The following is a 20,850-nucleotide window of genomic DNA, read 5'->3' as shown; positions in this document are numbered from 1 at the left end:
TTTCATACTATCAATAATAACACATGCAGTAGTATTATGATTAACACATTTTTATTGAGACTTATAAAAACATTGAAATAATCTAGAGTTTATCTAACAAAAGTTTTAGACTTCAAACACTATTTTTGACCATATTCTATACAATTTCTGACAAAATACTATGTATTAATTTATTACTCTACTCAAAATCTTGCATGCATCCCAAACACAGCCACATCATTCTCAAAAAAAAAAAAAAATAGAGGTTGCATAATCAAGCTTTCCTCCTTTGTACCCAATTGTAAATAATCCACAATGTTTCAGTTGTAGGAATTAACTGTTTAGAACCTGTGCAATGCTGAAACAAAATACCTTTTCACTATGGTATTCCCATTAATCAATTATTCTACCATAGTAAACATTGGAGCATTTGCATACTTTCAAATAAATTTGGGTTTACTTCCTATTGGAGTTAAAATGATTTATGGAAGAATGGACAAAGTTCTAGAGGAAGGAAGAGGAGGGGAATCATAAGGTTTAACCAATAACCGACATAGTAACAAGCAAATGCCTTTGAACCATGAACGTGTAAATATCAAACTAAGCAATCAGAAATGTTTCAAACAGATTTTTGTTACACACATGGAAGTCCTAGATGACAATCAAAGTTCAAATGTTTCATTTTTAAAATTGTACGAGATGTGCATATAAGAATTACATATAAATTATGTTGATAACATTCATTGTCACCCCCTTTTTTTCTACCTCAACAAGGAGATGAAACTCAAAGAATCATCCAACCATGGTCCTCTTTCGTCCTCTTTGTCGCACTACAAGTTGGAAAGAAGTAAAGAGGTAAGTACTATTTTATGAAGAAAATGTTTTAACTTTGAAAACAATTAGATGGAAGGTAGTACCGTCTGCCAGCTTGTTCATTGTGGATGACCACTGCTTCGATGACTTGCGGTAAGCAGCAAGTATTTGATCCATCTATCCACAATTTTTTTATATTAAATGCAGTACAGAAATGATATTATAGCAGAACAAGTTTTGCGGTGCCTTTTCTTATATCTATTGTTTAAAATAATGCACACAGATAATAGTTAATCATAGTAATTTGCATAGTAATATTACTTTTACTAAAATGTCTTTTTTAACCAATCAATCATCTGTACACTGTACATCACTCATCTTTAAAAGGATATAAACATTACATTGAGTGGAGTGATTGAAAATATTCTAGTAGCACTCAGGTAGAAAGACTAATTAATTAATATATGATGGGGATAAGATACATGTAAATATCATCTTGATATTCAAATTTTCATAACAGACAGACAAATAATCTTGTTTTCATATCCTCGATATGTAACACTATAACAATTAGGACTATGGAAAGAATGAGAAATTGGCTTACCACATTACCACATGAAGAATGCATTGAAACAAGGGCTCTTTCTAGGACATACAAATCAACAGCTTTATCTTCTGGTAGAGTTGAAGTGAAGCTCAAGCCGAAGTCAATAAGAACCTAGACAAAATACACGTCACAACTGCAACAAAAGCTAATGATATTTCTCATATTACATAGCCTAACTAGGTGTATTAAATATTAAACGACCTAAGAAATGAATGAGCTCACCAACTGATCGGTATCTTTCTTTAGTAGCATGTTTGATGTTGTTAAATCACCATGAACAAGACCACCATCATGTAACTTTGCAATTACATCACCAATTTGGGACGCAATTTTGCCTAGGCGCTCTTCATTGATACCACATGATCCGAATTCAAGAAACACATCTTTGACCGAAGGTCCGTCAACAAATTCAAATGTTAAAGTATGCAACACAGGATCCACAGCATACAACACAGGGGTACAAACCCCAAGTCTCCTTGCCTTGGTTGTGCACCTCGCCTCCTGCTCCAACAATTGATTGTCAAAACACAGTATTCAAGACATCCGATGAGACACAGGTAAAATGATGATGATGATGATGATGATGATGATGATAATAATAATAATAATAATAATAATAATAAGTTTGGATTATTTTTTTGAGCTTATATACTACAATAAACACTGCAATACAGCTTATGACATGTCCATAAGTTATTTTCAGCTTTTTTCATAAACTCTGCAATACAGCTTATAAAACATCTTATAGCTTATATCAAAACAATTTGACTTTATTTTATCTTTTGTTATTTTGTTATATAAAAAACTTATGCATAAATGCTTATATGATAAGCATGTTATGATCTCAAATGACAAAAGGGAACATACACACAGTTGTCAATAACTGAAATTGAAGATTTTAAGTAACACATGGGATGTGATCCACAAATGAAGAAATTGAGGAGAGGAAAGGCTAACAAAAAATATTCTTCATTATGCTATAAGAGGCAAAGCAAATGATGAAACTACCTTCTCTCTCTATTGGAATATTGTACTAAACTTTCTGCTATTACTCAGTAGTATTTCTTCTTGTACTTAGTTTACTTTTCCCTACCTTAGCTACATCCTTCCTAATGAATTAACTGCATCCCTTAAATTTCATTATTGTACTGTCTATTGGTATAAAAAGTGAAAACATTGAATTCATCATTATTTTGTCTTCTCTATAATTCCAAACCCTAACAAAGTAATTATTCTATAAGCACTTCATCAAGTTGTTTATCCAAACAGGGCTTAACTTGAACATAAATTAAAAATGAAACTTTTATCTAAAGCTGACCGTACCGCATTTAAGCGCTTGAGTGTCAATTTAGAATCCAAAATTGGATGCCTGTACTTCTTTGAGAATCGCTCCTTGACAACAGCCCTTCTTCCCACAAAATCAGACTCAAAAACCCTCTACAACAAAAACAATAATAATAAAAAAATCATAAGCTATTGCAATTGCAGGTCAAATTCAAATTTCTTTCAAATTAGCAAAACAACATATCCATGAATCAAAATTACAGTTATAAGGATGGTGCATGGATCAATGAAAACAATAAAAATGAAATTTTTCAATAAATCAAAAAAGTTATTATAACTTACAGCTTCAGCACCTTGCTTGATGAGAATGAGAGAACTATCTCCTGACTCAGTTTCAGTTCCCATAATATAAAATCCTTTAATTTAACCCTTCAATGGAAACAAAAAACAGTTAGCAAATTTAATAGGAATTGGAATTGAACGTATTTGAGTCTTCAACAAATAATCTATAAAACCTATGTTGTTAATGGCGTCGCTTTAGTGCGGAATCGCGTGTTACAGGAGAGAGAAAGAAAATTCTGAAAATAAATAAAAAATGAAAACCTGGACGGAAAATCTCACTGTGACGGCGGAATCCGGCAGCGTGTTTTCCGGTGCAGTTGAGAGTTGAGTTGAGTCGAAGTTGTTTCAGTTAACGCGGCTACAGACTGAGGTTGTTCTGGGCGGCGCTGGGATGGAGGTCGACGGCGGCGATGATAGTTGGGAAGGAGAAAGAGGTGGAGAAGGAAGGAGTTACTGAAAGGAAGGAGATGAGAGGAAGGAGTTACTGAGCTTGAAACGAAGGCGGCGAGTATTACTATTTTTTTTATATAATATTTACAATTCTATAAACCACTTATTATTGGGTTTTCTTCATTCAAAAAAAATATTATTGGGTTTTCTTTTTTCTTTTTTTTTACAAAAATTATTGGGTTTTCTTTATATATATATATATAATTGTTTAGAATTTGAATTTAAATAATTAACTTGTAAAAATTATGATTTTTTTTGAAATTTTCACATTTTTTAGATGTTATAGTTTTTTTAGAGATCGAGTCGATCGGTTTATCCATACAGTGACAAAGTGAAATATCGAATAAAAGTCATTCGCACGGGTCTTTAAACTAGTTCTTTTAAAAACTATAAACCATATTAATTTATTTGTATATTATTATTATTATTATTATTATTATTATTATTATTAGTAGTAGTGGTGGTGGTATATGACTTTGTTTTATAGAATTTGTGGCATTCTTTTTGTGAAATTTTTAAATTTTCAAATTTTTTATGATTTTTTTAAAGACCGGTTATCTGATTCGACCAGTTTAATAACTATATAGTTTTATTATACAGATCAGTTCATTCCATCGGTTTAATTTGGTTTGTCATGCGGTTCGACCAGTGACTCGGTGGTTCGACCAATGAATCAGTGACCCAATGCCCTTGCCGGTTCGATGACCGGTCCGGTTTTTAAAACATTTGTTGAAAGTTACGGGAAGATTTTTTTTTTTTTTTGTTCAAAGAGGAAAATGTATTTTTACTAAACAATATACTAATTTTTAAAAGTTTGATATCAGCCATTAGATTGTTTATTTGTCACATAGAGCTGTCAAAACGGGCAGCCCGGCTCAATTCGGGCCGGCCCAGTTGGGCTTTAGGCTTTATCGAGTCGGGCTAAAAAGTCCGGATAAAAAACGGGCTATGAAAATTAGTGCTCGAGCCCGGCCCGGTACGGGTTGTGGGGTTTCGGGCCGGCCCGAATTTTTTATTTTACTTTTTATTTTCAAACTTAACATTATAAATAACTAAAAAACTACTACGCTTTGTTGTGCATACAAAAATTGGACTTTCAAATTAATTACTACGCTATGTTAATCAATACTCTTATATTATACATATACTAAACAAGATAAAAATTCTCGCGCGCCCTATTTTTACCCACCCGCTACCTATAAGTTTCTCGCGCGCCTTATTTTTACTCATCTTCTACCTACGAGTTTTTCGCTTGCTCTATTTTTACTCACCCGCTACTTCTGAGTTTCTCTCACCCGCTATTTTTACTCGTCCGCTACCTACGAGTTTCTCGCGCCCTATTTTTACTCATCCCCTACCTACGAGTTTATAGCGCGGCATATTTTTACTCATCCGATACCTACGAGTGTCTCGCACGCCCTATTTTTACTCACCCTCTATTTATGAGTTTCTCGTGCGCCGTATTTTTACCCATCCCCTACATAAGAGTTTTTCCTGCGCCCTATTGTTACTCATCCGCTACTTAAGAGTTTCTCGCGCCCACTGTTTTTAGTCATCCGCTACCTATGAATACGCTCTATTTTTACTCATCTGATACCTATGTGTTTCTGTGCGCTGTATTTTTACTCATCCGCTACGTAAGTAGCGGATGATATTAATATTTGAGACACTTGTAAAGTGGCAAAATAAACTCTTATAATACAAACTAAGTTAAAATCATCCAAAACAAGTTACTTATATTATTTATTTTGAAAAAAAAATATTATAAATTATTCGGGCTTGCGGGCCGCACGTGGGCCATTTGGGCTAGCCCATATTTTAAGTGAGCTTTATCGGGCCGGGCTAAAAAGGCCGAAAAAAATTTGGGCTAGGATTTTCGAGGCCCAAGTCCGGGAAAAAATTGGGCTTGGTGGGCCGGCCCATTCGGGCTAGCCCATTTTGACAGCTCTATTGTCAGATGTCATACATCCATCTAATTAATTTAGAGGATACACTAAATGGAGGGAACCTGAACTCTGAAAATAGAATAACATGTATTTTAGCAATCAACACCTTTATTTTAGCAAGCTCTGGCGCGGCGTGTACTAACGCATGAGTGACTACAGAGTCGTCACAACCATTTTCGGGTTCAGAGTCGATTATGCAAGAGGAATGTATTAGCACCACTCAAAATCGAACAATTGAAACTTATAAGATTAAAATCGAGCAATTGTGAATCTTAAAAAGTAAAACAATTGTGGAAATAGTTATCACCTTGTTCATATTTCCAAGTCTCTAATATTTAAGATAGCTTTTTAATGTCAAAAAAAAAAAGATAGCTTTTTTATTTTTATTAAATAACCCCATAAATGCAATTGTCAATTTCTCTTTTACATTACATTTGCACATATGCTAGGCTTATTACATGATGTTTTAATGCAAGTCCTACAAGTATGGAATGAGATTTTGAACATGTTCTTCATCCAATTGTATTGCATTTGCTTCACATCTTTGACATTGTGTAGTCCATCACATCTACTAGAAAATCTACAATAATGGAGAAAATGATCTGAATTAGCAAACAAAACAAGAACTAAAACAAAATTAGAGTATTAGGAATCAAAAGAAAATGGCGATGATGATGATTATGACAATTAATTTACCTGCATCCTCCTTAGTGAAGCAAAGTGGAGGTGTAATCCTTAAAACATTTCCATAAAAACCACCTTTTCCAACTAGCACTCCCATATCTGCAAAAATAATGGCACCATAATACTAACTAAAAATATTGTGACAAATATTTGATTGTTTGAACCATATAGACAAATCATATATACTCATTTGTATGCCTTTTGAGAATCATTGCAATTTCTAGATGAATTTTTTTTTTCTGGTAGTGATTTGGTGGATAGTGTTCTATGTTTTTGTTGGACAAGGCTCATCTCAAGCCTTATTTTCGTACTATTAATGAATTTTTTTTGTTGAAAAAAATAAAAAAATTCGACCAGATAGAAGTTATGTAGCACCGACACTTTAGATAGAAAACAAGTTTGGTGTCCGACACGTGCCACTGTCTGTCTATCTGACACTGACACATATAGTTACATTCATATTCAATTGTTCTATTTTATCAAAATATTAGTGGTGCCGACGAGTCAGTGTATGTCTCAGTGTTTCATAGGATAGACACAATAAAAATAGACCTTTCATCTGTTCAAGGATATGCAAGTTTTCATCTTTTGCAGGAGTTTTCAGTTTCCTATCTTTGACAAGTTCAACTCCAAGCAACATTCCTCTTCCCCTTACATCTCCAATTACTGCCATAAAAAATCATGTTAGTAATAGTACTCCTAATCCAAAATTCCTTGCTCAGTAAATCAAAGACGAAAGAGAAAAGAAGCTCACTTTCGTGTTTTTCCATTAGTGAATTAAGACGGTCCTTTAAATATGATCCAACAACATGTGCATTTTTCTGAAGTTTATCCTTCTCAATTACATTAAGAACAGCTAATCCAGCAGCAGTACAAACAGGATTTCCTCCAAATGTGCTAAAATAGTAGGCGTGTTTTAGCACTTTCGCAATCTCAGGAGTCGTTACCACTGCACCAATAGGTGCACCGTTACCAATTCCCTGAGACGAGCATAAAAAATGTTACATAAAACACCAAGATACTAAATGAGTTAAACAAGTTTAGCAGGCATGAGTCATTGAGTTGTAACTTTTTCAAAATAATGTTTGACAGTTAGTCTTTTCTTCAAAAAGTGTCACTGGAATTTCATATTATCTATCAAGCAATGACACAGACATGAGGTTGACACATAGATGATCATAAAAGATGGTAATATTTATAATTTACATGAATGTTGTAAAAAGTGACTACCAGTTCGACCAAAACCCGACTGGAACAATTCCATGTGCCAGCAGCTAACGAAGTGTTTTTACCTTGGCCATTGTTACAATATCAGGAACAATTCCATGTGCTTCAAAGCCCCAAAAGTGACTACCAGTTCGACCAAAACCTGACTGAACCTCATCAGCTATAAAGAGACCTCCTGCTTTTTTGATGATGTTATAAACTGCAGGCAAGTAACCTGGAGCCAATTCTATCACTCCACCCACTCCCTGTTTGGATAAACCACTTAATTAAGCGCTTATAGAATAAACACTAATCTTATAAATACTTGGCTATTTCTATAATAAAAGATGAAATAAGTTGTTTTCATAAGCTATTAGTATGATGAAAACAGCTTGTAGTCTTGTAGACACGTCATAAGTTGTTTCCATAAACTTTCTTAAACAGTTTTACTGGCGCTTATGCTAGTGCTAGTAGATAAGCAGATATAAGTGAAATCCAAACGAGTCTTATTATATTTTGCTATGTAAGTATATGACATATAGTAGTGCTTGCTTGTTACCTGAATGGCCTCAGCAACAAAACCAGCTACATGACCAAAAGTTCCATAATTAATTATATCTTGAACATCATTTGCATATTTTGTTCCATCCAAACCAAAAACTCCTCTATATGGATCAGGGTTAAGGACATGGTGAATTCCAGTCTACTACACAATAACAATGATAAGAGTGAATGCAAGTTGAAGTTTTCTTTTTTTGTTTTCGTGATGCTATAATAAATTTAAACAAGAATTGTTGTCATAACTCATAACAAAATAACATCCTCATTATATAAGAGAAAAAGTGTCACCTGTACAACATTAAACTTGTGAAAAAACTGAGCAGTGGCACCCATTGTTGAGGTTGCATTGCCATGGTAACCATTTCTAATGGAAATTATATCATGGTAACCAGTGTACAACCTTGCCATCATCAAAGCTAACTCATTGGCTTCTGTCCCAGAATTTGTGAAGAAAACAACCTTAAAAATTTGAATTATTTTCATCAATATAGAAGGAAAAATAAAACCGAATGTGGGAAAAAAGAAAAAGTAAGTAAGCATTCTAGTCATTGATATATTTTAAAGGTCGGTCTCAACTCAGTCTCTCAAATTTACGAATTGGCAATTTAGTCCATTAAATTGAACAACATCATATCATAGTACTTTTTCCAAATTTAACACTACAATTTTAATCGCGTTATATGTATCTTGATCCAACAAGAGACTATTCAAATCAGTAAGTAGGTTTTTCATTGATTTTGATAGATGTTTACAGGACAGAGATATTTTCATTGAGGGACTGAATTATTTGGTTTTTGGTCTTAGCTCTCTAGTTTCCGGGGGAGGGGGGTGGCTAAAGATTGTTTTTACCAGGATTCAAATTAACTCAGGTTCTCTCGAACTATTCATTCTTAACTATAACTCATTAACTACTTAAGTTCAATCACTTGCTTATTGATTGATCTTTAAAAGACTAATTTGTTATTTGATAAATTTGAGGACTAAATTGCTCAACCATTACAATTTTTAGGACCAAAATGTTGATTTACTAAATAAATGTACTAAATATAAAAATAGAAACCTTGAGTTCTCCTGGCATCTTAGCAGCAAGAGCCTCAGCAAAATCAACAACAGCATGATTCAAATAAAGAACAGTAGTATGCTGCAAAAGCCTACTCTGATTTACAATTGCTTCAACAACATCAGGGTGACAATGACCACATGAAACAGTAGCAATTCCACCAAAAGCATCAAGATATCTTCTACCATTTTCATCGTAAACATATTGCATTTTTCCCTCCACCAGATTTAACTGTGCAACCATTTAAAACAAACAAATTCAAAAAAGTATAGTTTTTTATGCAAAATGATTCATCATAAACTATGAGATTCCGCGGGTCTCTTCTAGTATAACCAAGGTCTTAGGTTCGATCCCTGGTTTGGATATGCAATAGCATTAAAACTCTTTAGAAGAGTTTACCGCCTATTTGGATCCCAGAAGGCTCGAGACTTTACAGTTGTGAGCAGAGAATACCTGGTTTAAAAAAAAAAAAAAAACAGATTCATCATAAACTATTGTCACAAAGAAATACTTACTGGGTGAGTGTAATAGGTGCCAACAAAAGTGGGAAGATACTGATTTCTTCTCTTCAAGAGATCAGACGATGAAGGGCCATTGTAGGGAGCTGGAGTGTGATTGAAGTGTGGAATTTTGGGAAGAAAATTGACACTATCTTCATTGCTTTTAGCTATGGTGGAAAACACACAACGTTGCCACCTACGAATTTTGTCCCATATAAGTTGTCGTGGGTGCATCCTTTGCAATATTGAATGTTGTGTGGTTCAAAGTTCAATGGACTTGTCTAGCAAAGATGATGATGGTTAGTCACATGTCAAAGGTGATGAAGCTATAATTTAGTGATTGTTTCAGAAAGCTGGTTTGTATTTTATTTCTAAATAGTAAAAATTACTTTTTCTTTTTAAAAGAAAAAAATGGCAATATATGGTACCCGCCGGCTGCCCCGATTTTGACGGGAAAAACCAAATTGATTGAGTTTGGGTTTTTCTCGATTTTAAAAAATGAATTTAGGGCAGGTAATGGGACATTGATACCCACCCGAATCCGTTCCCGAACTCGCCCCGTTTATATATAATTATATTTTACTCTCTTAAATTATAAATGCTTAAACAAAATCTTAAATTATATTGATATGTTTGGGTTTATTTTTAAGTTGAGTATTAAATAAAGTTTTTCTATTTATATTCTTTATTTAAAAAAATTATACTGTCGCAAAAAAATAATTTTCAACTTTTACCCCTTTTTTAATAAAAAATTACCAAAATTTAACCAAGTTCATACGGAAGCGAGGCAGAATGGGGATACCTGAAACCCATGGAGATATCCGAACCCCGTTAGGTATGAGATTGGGGTTCTACTTTTCATACCCATTGAGAATTGGGACGGATTTGGTGAAACCCGAACTCTATGGATTTGGGAAAGGCAAAATTTGCCCCGAACCCGTCCCATTGGCATGCCTAATTTGGCTCCTACATCTATGGGTGCGTAAGTGGTTCAGACCAAAGTCATCATACCGATAAACCAAACCAAACAAAAGATTAACTAATCTTGTTTGGTTGGGACCAAAAATCGAACCAAACCGAAAAAGATCAAACTAGTTTGGTTTGATTTTCAATGTTTAAAAAATAATACATTGCATGCGAATCAATTCTTTTACTAATACATGAATTACTTTTGCCACCCTATTAATTTCTAGGCCCGATCTACGAAATTACCAAAATATCCCGTCCACTTAACTCAAAAATGTTTACGCTATACCGATACCCACTATGGAGGTAATAGTGGCTATGGTTGATGCTTTGAAAGATTCATTCGGATCCTATGTTCCAAATTGTTACAATTTCGATCCCTGCAATCCAAAGTGCTCCAAAGGGTAATTTTGTCAATTTAGGAGGGCCGGGAGCAACACATAAGGCTTAAAGAGCAATTTTCATACCCATACCCATTATAATTGCATCATACTTCTTCCCACTTGTGATCATCTTAACCTATGTAGTTCTTTATTTTTTTAGTGTGATAAAATTATAATGGTGGCTTGCACTAAAAAGTATCTTGCTCCTCTATTAGTACCTCAAACTCCCAAATTAAATTGAGTTATTATTATTTTTTTAATTAACTCTCTAATTTTTTGGAGAAGGACCCTAGTAACCTCAAATTCCTGAATTAAATTGAGTATTTTATTTTTGCATATGCATGGTTGTTTCAATTTCTTAGTATTCTCTTTCGAGGTGATCCCATACCATGTGTCTTTTTTTATTTTTATTTTTAGTGTCCGATTTTGAGATCATTTTAAATTAATAGCAAAAATTATGGTCGCTGGTCTATTTGTACGAAAGTAATATGAAAGAAAAATAATATGAAGATGATGTATTACATACAAGACAAAGAACGATGTTTATTTCATCAAAACACACCATTACAAACATTTCACTGCTCTATAAATAGAGCCAAATATAACTTAAATTAGGAAATAACCTCCCTAAAATTATTGTTCTTGAAAGATTTATTATGTAATATTAATATAGTAATTAAAACAATAAGGCAATTTCAAATGGATAATACAAATCAAATTTCAACACTAAGAGTTCTTAAAGCTTCAATTTCTTCCTTGAACTTAGGCATAGCAGCAACAGGTAGTGATGTAAAAAGATTAACTCCTCCTTTCATTGATGGAACAACATCATCAAATTTATTAGAAGATGACAAAACACTTATTTCAATAGATGCAAACATTTTGCATGGTGCTGGTACTAAATTTACTATTTCGTTCCCTCCAAAATCTACATTTTCACCCATAAAACCCAAATGCTTCCACTCTGTCAAAACCGTTACCGCACCAGTACTTTTTTCCATGTTAACAGGATCCTTAAAATTCGTCTCCAAAGAGTCGATTGTATTTTTGACATAATCAGCCGTTGAAGCAACATTTTTAGCTTCTTTGATCAGCTTAACAATTTCATAGAGTGACATTTCATTGAGATCACTCACTTTTAACACAATGTTTGCTTCCATAACCGAATTACCATAAAACCCTTTTGGTATTGGATCGAAATCCTTCAAGTTGCGTCGCATACCAACTAACACAGTCAACATTGTATCGCCATTGTTGTTAAGTTTTAAGGCTCTTGCTCTTGATCTCCAAATATAAGCTGCAAGTGATTCAAAAGTTGTGAACCTTATATTTTCATTTTCACTTTCCTTCATCAAACTCAACTTAAGCTTTGTTATCATTTCACCCTCGACTTTAAAACAATATTGCTTAATATTTGTACTATTGGTTTGATTCAAAAACGGCGAAAATGCAATAGATTCTTTGCGCATGGGGAATAATGGAAATGGTTGTTTAGTTATTGATCCAACTAGTCTCTCTCTTTCCCATACCGGTATCACCGAGGGCTCAATTCTTCCCCTTGCAAGTTCAACAATTGTGTTGAAGAATTGAGATGCACCAAATCCATCGCAAACGGCGTGCAACACCCCCATTCCGATTGTGAAACCCCCACAAAGAAATTTTGTCACCTTGAATACCAAAGGATAACTTAAATCTTGAGGAATAAGCAACAAATGCTTTGCAATTTCTGTGTTAGTATTGTCCAAGTAATTAATAGAAGAAAGGGTGCAATTAGCAATTGCTTCCAAGAATGGAACACCATAGTTTTCAGCATTAGGGTTGCAATTGACTCTAAGTATTCCATCATCGGCATGTTTCACTAGTTTACCTGCAAGATGTAAAAGTTGAATTATAATAAGTTGTTACCTATAGAATACTTTGGGCCCGTTTGTTTCAGTTTTTTTTTTTAAAAAAATCTATTTTATTTTTAAAAAAAAATCACTTTTTTATTTTACTTGTGTTTGTTTCAGATTTTTTCAATGGGCGAAAACCTTGATGAAGGGAAAAAAGCACAGAGATTAAAAAATCTATATAAAGGTAAACATGTTTATTGTGATTGAAATAATTCCAAATATAGCTAGACAAGCGATTCCACCAAGTGAAGTTATTAGTAGATAAATCAATGTTGATCGTTTTAACAGCACAACACTTTCCTTCTCTAAATGTGAGTGACTTTGAAATTTATTTATAACCGAAGAAGCATGCAAAACTATATGTCTCAAACTATGAAGCATCGATACTTTAAAAATGACGAAGAATCATGTCTGATACGTGTTCGATACCGATACGCACCCGATACTCTCAAATGTCAAAGCTATATGTCTCCCATGCATCGCACGAGTGTTATAAATAGTTTTTAACAACTAAATTTGTATCTAAAGGGGGAACGAAACTAGCAAATTAGTTTTCGGTTCTTTCGTCTATGTAAAAAAAAACACTAGTAAATTATAAATACCTGCAAGAGGATAATAATAGAACAAAGCCTTTGAGAGTGCTTCTTTGAATACATGACAAAGGTCGAAACTCGAATCAGAATCACGAGTTGCTGATGATCGATATACATGAACAGTTTGACAATGGTTATTATAGATGCCTCTATTATCAAGTGTAGAAAGAGAAAGAATACAAGGAGGAGTGAACTTTGATGGTTTTACAAGCTCAACATCTTTCATTTTAAGGTTTAGGGTAACTTTCTCATAAGCCATAGAAAAAGAAATATGAGAAATCTGGGAAATATGAATTCAATATATAGTATACTCTGCTATATTTTTCTTTTTCTTTGGATGCATTGTTCTTTATGCAAGGGTTCAATTTATATAGATATATGAGATAATGTGAATTTAAAATTATAGTTTGCTGTAAATGTGAAATATGAAATACTCCCTTCGTCTCAAAATATAAGGGGAAAATTGCTCAAACAAAATTGATGTATTTAGTTCAAATTTTTAACCAAATACATCAACTTTCTTTAACGAATTTTCCCTTATATTTTAGGATTGAGGGAGTATACACTATTTTTCTGCAACATCTGCACCATAATTCATAGGTATATGGTATTTTCACTTTTTGCATTTAATGAATGGTGTGAAACCTTGAACATGGCAATTTGCTTGTGACAAATTTTCTTTATGTGTGGTCCTTTACATAAGAGTCTAATAAGTTTGAAAATAAACTCCATACTCAATAAATTGCGTTGATTTTTTAATTTTTTTTGTTTATAATGAGCTGGAAATTGAACTCAGAATTTATAATATATACTACTCAAACTCCTCACCATTAGACCAAACCTAGTGGCTTGTTAATTTTTTAATTTGTTGACATTTTTTTTCATAAGAGTTGGACTCATCAATTATTCTATGGTAAATTTTCGGTAATTCGAGTTTAGTTTGATATTGATATTTATAAAAAAAATTAATTTAAAATTAATTTAAAATAAATTAATATAAAAATAAGATAAAATATTAAATTTTGCTTACAAGGCACTCGTATCTAACACTATTAGATTTTTTTTAATTTTTTTTTGGTACAAAAAAAAAAAAGAAATTTTTAAATTTTGTGCGGAAAAAAATCCAACCACAACTAATGCACAATAAGTCCATAACTAATGCTATAACTTACATTGTCTAGGTACGGGTACGGTACCTAGTACGAGTACCGGTATGGAATACGCCATTTTTAGAAAAACTAAGATTTCGTATAGTTTGTATAATTTTTTTTAATATAATTATATAAATAAAATTACATTGTTAAACCAAATAATTAAACATAAAAAAAAATCATATTTAAAATAAGGGTCTTGCTAACGAGTGCCCCGAGGGCACTCTTTAAGCATTCCATTAAAAGAAACTTTTTATTCAAAAAATTAAATACTTTAATTTTCAATGCGTTGACTTTACGCATTTCCATAAAAATTCTATAAAAAACTTACTATTTAAGGGCTTAAAGAGTGCCCCGGGGGCACTATTTAGCATTTGCCTTAAAAATAATTCAAATTGTTAAAATGATAATAAAACATCAAAACAAAAAAGCAATTTGCTCAAAAAGAGCGGCCGTTAGTTTAAGTGTATCGAGAAAAACATTAACAACTTTAAGAATACCGACTCCATTAAATAGATTTTGTTCATCTCCACCAATATCCTACATTTTTGTTGCTCCTTTCTTATATATCTTACTCTTTTTTCGATAAAAAAACCTGAAAAAAAATCGCAACTTTTGTGTTTGGCGTACCTCATGTGTACCCATAGTGTACCCTACGCATACCCTGTATGAAAAAAATAAAAAAAATTGATACGATTTCGATGCGTACCATACGTGTACATAGTACATACGATATGTATCCAGTACCGGTAATCTTCCTCAAATGTAGTACCCATTCTTGATAGACTATAACCTACAGGTCACATGAAACAATCACAACTAATGCACCGTATTTGATCCAACCATAAACTCAATTGATGTTTTATAATGCTCTTAATTTACCTACAAAAAAAGGCCGCTATAAAATACTTGATAGAGCTTATGGATTTTTTTAAAAAAAATATTTAAAAGATTTTTTTAGATATTTGAAAGATTTTTTTTAAAAAATCCATAAACTCTAAAATATTTAATTAATGTAAGGAGAGAATAAACTCTATAAATTATAAAGTGATAAACCATTTGTTACATTTAAAAGGAAAAACATGACTAAAATGGTCAAGTTTGTTTATGTAAAAATTATATTTCTTTTTCTATTTCTTGTTGCAGGGAATATTGCCGGTAAGATTTTTTTTATCATCCTTTTATAATTTCCTTCTTTACTTCATATTTTATCCCATATTAGTAGAATATTTGATTCTTTAATTATTTTTTTTCTTTCATCACAGTAAATATTAAATGTGAAATGGATTCCGATTATCCACCATATATGTGTGCATATCTCTTAAAAGCGAAGTGTGTGGCCTGCAAGTGTAAATGTAAGGACATGGATGATCCATGGATTTTGTTCCCACATAACTATGTATTTAGTGTAGATTCGTACTTTTCGCACCCCCTAGATTCACTCAGCTGCTCCCTGAAATTATCATAAGACCCTCCTCGCTATCTACAACGCGAGTGATGGTGTGCCTCTTGGAAAGCGAGTGTGAAAATAAGTGACCGTTTGGAGGTGGTTTCACCCCCTATAATTTTTTTTGAAAAACAACGTTTGCATTTTACACAGCGAACATATGACAGTTCGCTTTCTAGAAAGTGAACGGTTTCCATATATATATATATATATATGCATGGATCTTTAGATACAAACAGTACACACTTTCATCACCTTATTTTTCCCTCTCCAAACCCTTACTAACCGGCGATTTTCATCAAAGAGAAGGTCACAATCCAACCATCAAAGAGCTCCACGAACATCCCAATGAGTTGAATACAAAGGTAATGTTACTCTAAAACCTTTCTCTTTCGTTTTGCAAAGCATTTCGTTTACATCCATCAAACATATTTTCCTGGTTGAGTTCGCTCCCTAGTTAGCGAGCATGCATGTAAGCGTTCGCGCCCTAGGTAGCGAACATGTCAGGGACTGAAATTTACTGCTCTGTTATTTCCATTTTATTTCAGGGAGTGTGATGGATGATTCAAATACACGCAAAGTAGAAATCAAGTTAGGAAAGAAACCTATTGTTGAAGAACATGGTAATGTTGATGCAAAGCAGCCCGACGAACCACACAACGTTGTGCCTCTTCCTCCTCCTCCTCCTACAATTGATTTTCGCATCCAATTTACAACGGCAATGAAGTTTGATAATCGCGCGCAAATGCTTAAGTGGGTTAGAGATTTAGCACGTGAGTTAGGTTTCGTTACTATGATTGCAAAGTCTGATAATGGGGCGAATGGTGGAAAGGGGTATGTACATATTGTATGTCAAAGAGGCGGTAAATATTGGGAGTACCTGATAACCCACTTTATGTGATTTTAGTTGTCCCTATTACTTTGATTATTATCTGACCAGACGGTGATTTACAGTTGCTTTAGAGTCATTTTATTATGTTTTCGAGTCTAGTGATGTACTTAGGCTTTTATGTAATCCTCTATGAAAAGAGAGCAATTCTATTGACAAAAGGAGTCAAGACAGACCACTGAGTGAAGTTAAAGAAAGCCTCATAGCTAATTAATGATAATCAGAGTCGACACATCCTGAGTCCATACAAATTGATGACTGGAGTCAAAGCGTGAGTCAAACTTGGTCACATCGGAGTTGAATGGTTGAACGCGTAGCTGCATAGTAGATGAAAGACCGACTGACTATTTTCTAGTGTAGTACAATAATTTCTTTGTATTGACTACTTTGGGAAATATTCTTTGGTTAGTGGGCTGAACTTTCTCCACTCATTAAAGGCCCAAATCCCAATGTTGATGCTTATATAAGGGGGCCTCGAGACCTAATTTTGGTATCTTTGAAAGCTCGTCATTGATCTATCATCCTTACTGTCAAGCGCAGCCGTTCCAGTGAAGAGCAGACACAACTCTGAGATCTGATAATCGGTGCCTCGCCACCGTCGTCTGGAGATTTATTTTTCACTATGATTTGTAAATCTCTTTCTATGGTTGTATTGTTTACTCAGCTCAATATGAGCTAAACTCTCTATAGTTGGAAATATGTGAAGTTGATTTTGATGTTATTCAAGTGATGTGATATGTGTTTGTTTATGCTACTTTATTTCTCTTGAGTTAATTCTATATGTTTTTATCTTAGCTTGATCACCTTAGATTTAAACACAAGTTCATTGTTATGAGACATCTAGCATTGAATGAATTTAGAGAAATAATATGGTAGGGTATTGACACACAACTCTTTCTTAAAGGACTTAGACATAAACTTTAGGGTACTTCATTGCCTTCAACACATTAAAAGTGACTTCTTGAGTATTTAATCTCATTGTCAGTTCTCCTTTTTTCAACATCTATTAGAGTTCTTCCTGTGGCAAGAAATGGTCTTCCCAAAAGAATTGGGGTAATTTCATCAGCAGTAAAGTCCATAGCTATAAAATCTGCAGGGAAGACCAACTTGTCAACCGTTACTAACACACATCTTCAATTTTACCTCGAGGGTAACAAATGTTGCGGTCAGCTAGTTGAAGTGTGATAGTTGTTTGCCTAGCAGCTCCTATACCAAGATTTTTGAACACAGATAATGGCATCAGGTTGATTCTAGCTCCAAGAACACATAGGGATTTACCAATATAGACATCTCCAATGGTACAAGGGATAGTTAAAGATCCAGGATCTTTCATTTTTTGTGGAATTTTTCCTTGCATCATTTGACTACACTCTTGAGTGAGTGCAACAATTTCAAATTCACCAATCCTCATTCTTTTAGTTAACACATCTTACATAAACTTGGAATAGTTAGGCATCTGTTGAATGACTTAAATTAGAGGAATGTTGATGTGCAACTACTTCATCATTTCAATGAAGTTATCAAATTGCTTCATCACACCTTGACTACTGGGTTTAAGAACCTCAGTGTCAATGGAAGTTTTGTCAGACTTAGGCTTCTGAACAGCTTCAGGACTTTCTTCAGTGGTAGGTGATAATGATTGGCTTGGCTCTGAGACAGTATGTTCTTCAGTTGTGCCTTTAAGAGTATTATCAATCACTATATCGCCTACATTTGGTCTTTCATACTCCCTTCCACTGCTCAATTCAAAGATGACTTTGCATATCTTTTTTCCTTTGTCGTTTGAGGTGGATGCAGGGGTTTCAGTACTGCTTGGCAATGCTCTGGTTGTCCTTGAACTAAGTGCAGTAGCTATTTGTCCAATCTGGTTCTCCAAATTCTTGATACTAACACCTTGTGCCAATATCTAATTCTTAGAATCCATAGTAAACTTCTGACTTTCTTGCATAACATTCTTCATAATTGTCTCCAGTTGACTATTGCTTTGTGCAGAGAAGCCAGGAGGTACGACAGGTGTTTTTTGTTGATTTTATGGAGCAATCCAAGAGAAATTTGGATGATTTCTTCAACCAGGGTTTTATGTGGCACTGTAGGGATTATTGTTCTTGCTGTAATTAGCCACATAGTTAATTGAGACAGGATTTCCAAGGCAATCTTCAAATAAGTAACCACCACCGCAGTAAACACGTGCCACTTCTGCTGAATCTGTAACAACTTTGATTGGCTCTGGCTCAAGTGTCTTGACAGGAGTTGTCATAAACGTCTTCATCATGTTGCCGAGCTGAGCAATCTGAGCAGAAAGGGCTGTAGTTTCTCTCACTTCATGTACACCAACAATCTTCTTAGTAGGAGCAGAATTTGCTCTAGCTGTTGGCCACTGTTATGTATTGGTCGTGATACTCTCAATTAGCTTGAATCCTTCATTGTAAGACTTGGAAAGGAGGGCTCCTCCATATGATGCATCCAAGATGTTTCTTGAACTAGGAACTAGCCCATCATAGAATGTTTTAAGTTGAATACACACAGGAATCCCATGATTGGACATTGTCTCAACATCTCTTTATACTTCTCCTAGACGTGAAACAATGTCTCATCATCTCCTTGTCTGAATGAGGTAATATCATTTCTCATCTTAGCATTCTTGACAGTAGGAAAATACTTGGCTAGAAACTCCTCAGCTAAAGCATTCCAAGTAGCAATGGAATTGGCCTCTAGAGAGTTTAGCCAACTTTTAGATATGTCCCTCAGTGAGTAGGGAAACAATCTGAATCTTGAAATTGCTTGCCACCTCCAGAAATTGCTTAAGGTGCAAGTGCGGATCTTCAGTTGCAGCGCCATAAAATTGCCCAATAGTTTGAAGCATTTGGAACATCATAGGCTTAAACTCAAACTGAGCAGCAATTATCTCTGGCCTCACAATCCCAGTGTTCATTGCATTAGGATTAAATACATCATAATCTCTGATACTTCTCCCCTTATCATTGGCAATGCCTATTATGTCAGGCTCTGCCAAGACAGCTTCAGGTTCTGCTTGATCAGCCATATCTTCTTCTGAACTATATTCTTTTTCAGCTAAGTTAACACCAATTCCAGAGTTTTCCTTTAGATTTATTCTTCTACTTCTGAAAGTTCTTTCTATCTCAGGATCTGGTCTGAATTCTGGTGATACCAATCTATGCATGCACTACCTGTATTGACACCACTTGATAGAAAACAGATAAGACTCTAATTTTTTTTTTTGCCTTTACTCTAATTTTCAAGCTGCGCTTCAATAGGAAAATTATAACATCCTTCTATACTAAAAAGTTGCCTTTACTCCAATACTTCTCTGTTAGGGGTAATAATGGAACAACAAAATTAAGAAACTTGTCTCATGTGTTTCTTCACTATCTAGTAGAGAAAAGAAAAAGTAATGGGTCCCACAATTTTTTAATCTCTCTTCTCTATTTCACTTCATTCCAAACAAGAGAAATATGTCATTTCTTCTCTTTTTCTCTCTTCCCTCTTTCTCTCTTCCTTATTTCTCTTGAAACAAACACGGACTAAATGTGGAGATGCGCTTTAGAAGAGTAGCGAGAGAGGTGGAAGATGCAGGTAATTATATATTCACTTTATATCCCTTCACTTTATTTCTATATATTTATCCCTTTACAATTTTTTTTCTTTGTTTTGCTTTTATTTTTAAAAGATAGCGTTCTTTTTGTTTAAATTGGAACATAAATTAATTAGTTTGATTATATATAATTTTATTAATTTAAGTTGAAAAATGTTAAAAAACTAACATGATTTATTAAATTAACGGAAGTTATTTAATAGATGAATGACATTAAAAATTAAATAAATTTTTATTGAAAGTTTTTTAATTAGGGGTATATATTGGTAATTTTAAAAATAATCTACACTTCTCCCTCTTCAATTTCTCTCTTTTTTCTCTTAAACCAATCAATATATCAAATCTACTTTACTTCTCATCTCTTTCTCTCTTCTCATATTCTCTCTCACCTATCTCTCTTCTCATTTTCTTCTCAAAGCCAAACATACCCTTAGAGGGAGATATATTAATTTTAGTTATGGTTTTGCATGTAACAACAGTTTTA

General features: G+C 33.8%; 3 protein-coding genes across 5 annotated transcripts; all 3 read right to left on the bottom strand.

Moving 5' to 3' along the window:
• Positions 1–551: 551 nt before the first annotated feature.
• Positions 552–3,558, bottom strand: LOC123917694 (EKC/KEOPS complex subunit TP53RK). Of its 3 annotated transcripts, XM_045969487.1 has the most exons (8): positions 3,435–3,497; positions 3,287–3,384; positions 3,026–3,112; positions 2,723–2,836; positions 1,622–1,900; positions 1,397–1,510; positions 897–969; positions 552–809 (listed from the first exon to the last, which is right to left on the bottom strand). In XM_045969487.1, the coding sequence occupies exons 3-8, from the start codon at positions 3,086–3,088 to the stop codon at positions 772–774; spliced, it is 681 nt and encodes a 226-aa protein (XP_045825443.1). In that variant the 5' UTR covers positions 3,089–3,112; positions 3,287–3,384; positions 3,435–3,497; the 3' UTR covers positions 552–771. The 3 variants fall into 3 exon arrangements, with proteins under 3 accessions (XP_045825443.1, XP_045825441.1, XP_045825442.1); XM_045969485.1 differs by having other exon boundaries at positions 3,287–3,558; XM_045969486.1 differs by having other exon boundaries at positions 3,305–3,558.
• Positions 3,559–5,673: 2,115 nt separating this feature from the next.
• On the bottom strand, positions 5,674–9,782 carry LOC123915767 (alanine--glyoxylate aminotransferase 2 homolog 2, mitochondrial-like). Its single transcript, XM_045966999.1, has 9 exons — positions 9,448–9,782; positions 8,933–9,163; positions 8,161–8,331; positions 7,871–8,014; positions 7,398–7,577; positions 6,860–7,085; positions 6,658–6,771; positions 6,118–6,204; positions 5,674–6,001 (listed from the first exon to the last, which is right to left on the bottom strand). Exons 1-9 carry the CDS (start codon positions 9,664–9,666, stop codon positions 5,958–5,960), a joined length of 1,416 nt encoding a protein of 471 aa, XP_045822955.1. The 5' UTR covers positions 9,667–9,782; the 3' UTR covers positions 5,674–5,957.
• A 1,517-nt stretch (positions 9,783–11,299) lies between these two features.
• LOC123919051 (spermidine coumaroyl-CoA acyltransferase-like) lies at positions 11,300–13,780 on the bottom strand. The gene is made up of 2 exons (XM_045971272.1): positions 13,276–13,780; positions 11,300–12,648 (listed from the first exon to the last, which is right to left on the bottom strand). Exons 1-2 carry the CDS (start codon positions 13,523–13,525, stop codon positions 11,495–11,497), a joined length of 1,404 nt encoding a protein of 467 aa, XP_045827228.1. The 5' UTR covers positions 13,526–13,780; the 3' UTR covers positions 11,300–11,494.
• Positions 13,781–20,850: the final 7,070 nt, after the last annotated feature.

This window comes from Trifolium pratense, linkage group LG3 (assembly GCF_020283565.1).
Source record: "Trifolium pratense cultivar HEN17-A07 linkage group LG3, ARS_RC_1.1, whole genome shotgun sequence".
NCBI lineage: Eukaryota > Viridiplantae > Streptophyta > Magnoliopsida > Fabales > Fabaceae > Trifolium > Trifolium pratense.
This window is presented reverse-complemented; position numbering and strand designations above follow the sequence as displayed.

Bases quoted from the DNA above. Each gene is read 5' to 3' on its own strand.
- LOC123917694 (XM_045969485.1), bottom strand. From the start codon at position 3,088: ATGGGAACTGAAACTGAGTCAGGAGATAGTTCTCTCATTCTCATCAAG. The intron at 2,837-3,025 runs GTAAGTTATAAT...TTTTTGTTGTAG, and splicing joins TCAAGCAAGGTGCTGAAGCT to AGGGTTTTTGAGTCTGATTT. The intron at 1,901-2,722 runs GTACGGTCAGCT...TTGTTGGAGCAG, and splicing joins CACTCAAGCGCTTAAATGCG to GAGGCGAGGTGCACAACCAA.
- LOC123915767 (XM_045966999.1), bottom strand. From the start codon at position 9,666: ATGCACCCACGACAACTTATATGGGACAAAATTCGTAGGTGGCAACGT. The intron at 9,164-9,447 runs GTAAGTATTTCT...ATGGTTGCACAG, and splicing joins GCACCTATTACACTCACCCA to TTAAATCTGGTGGAGGGAAA. The intron at 8,015-8,160 runs GTGACACTTTTT...ATTGTGTAGTAG, and splicing joins ACAAGTTTAATGTTGTACAG to ACTGGAATTCACCATGTCCT.
- LOC123919051 (XM_045971272.1), bottom strand. From the start codon at position 13,525: ATGGCTTATGAGAAAGTTACCCTAAACCTTAAAATGAAAGATGTTGAG. The intron at 12,649-13,275 runs GTATTTATAATT...TACATCTTGCAG, and splicing joins CTATTATTATCCTCTTGCAG to GTAAACTAGTGAAACATGCC.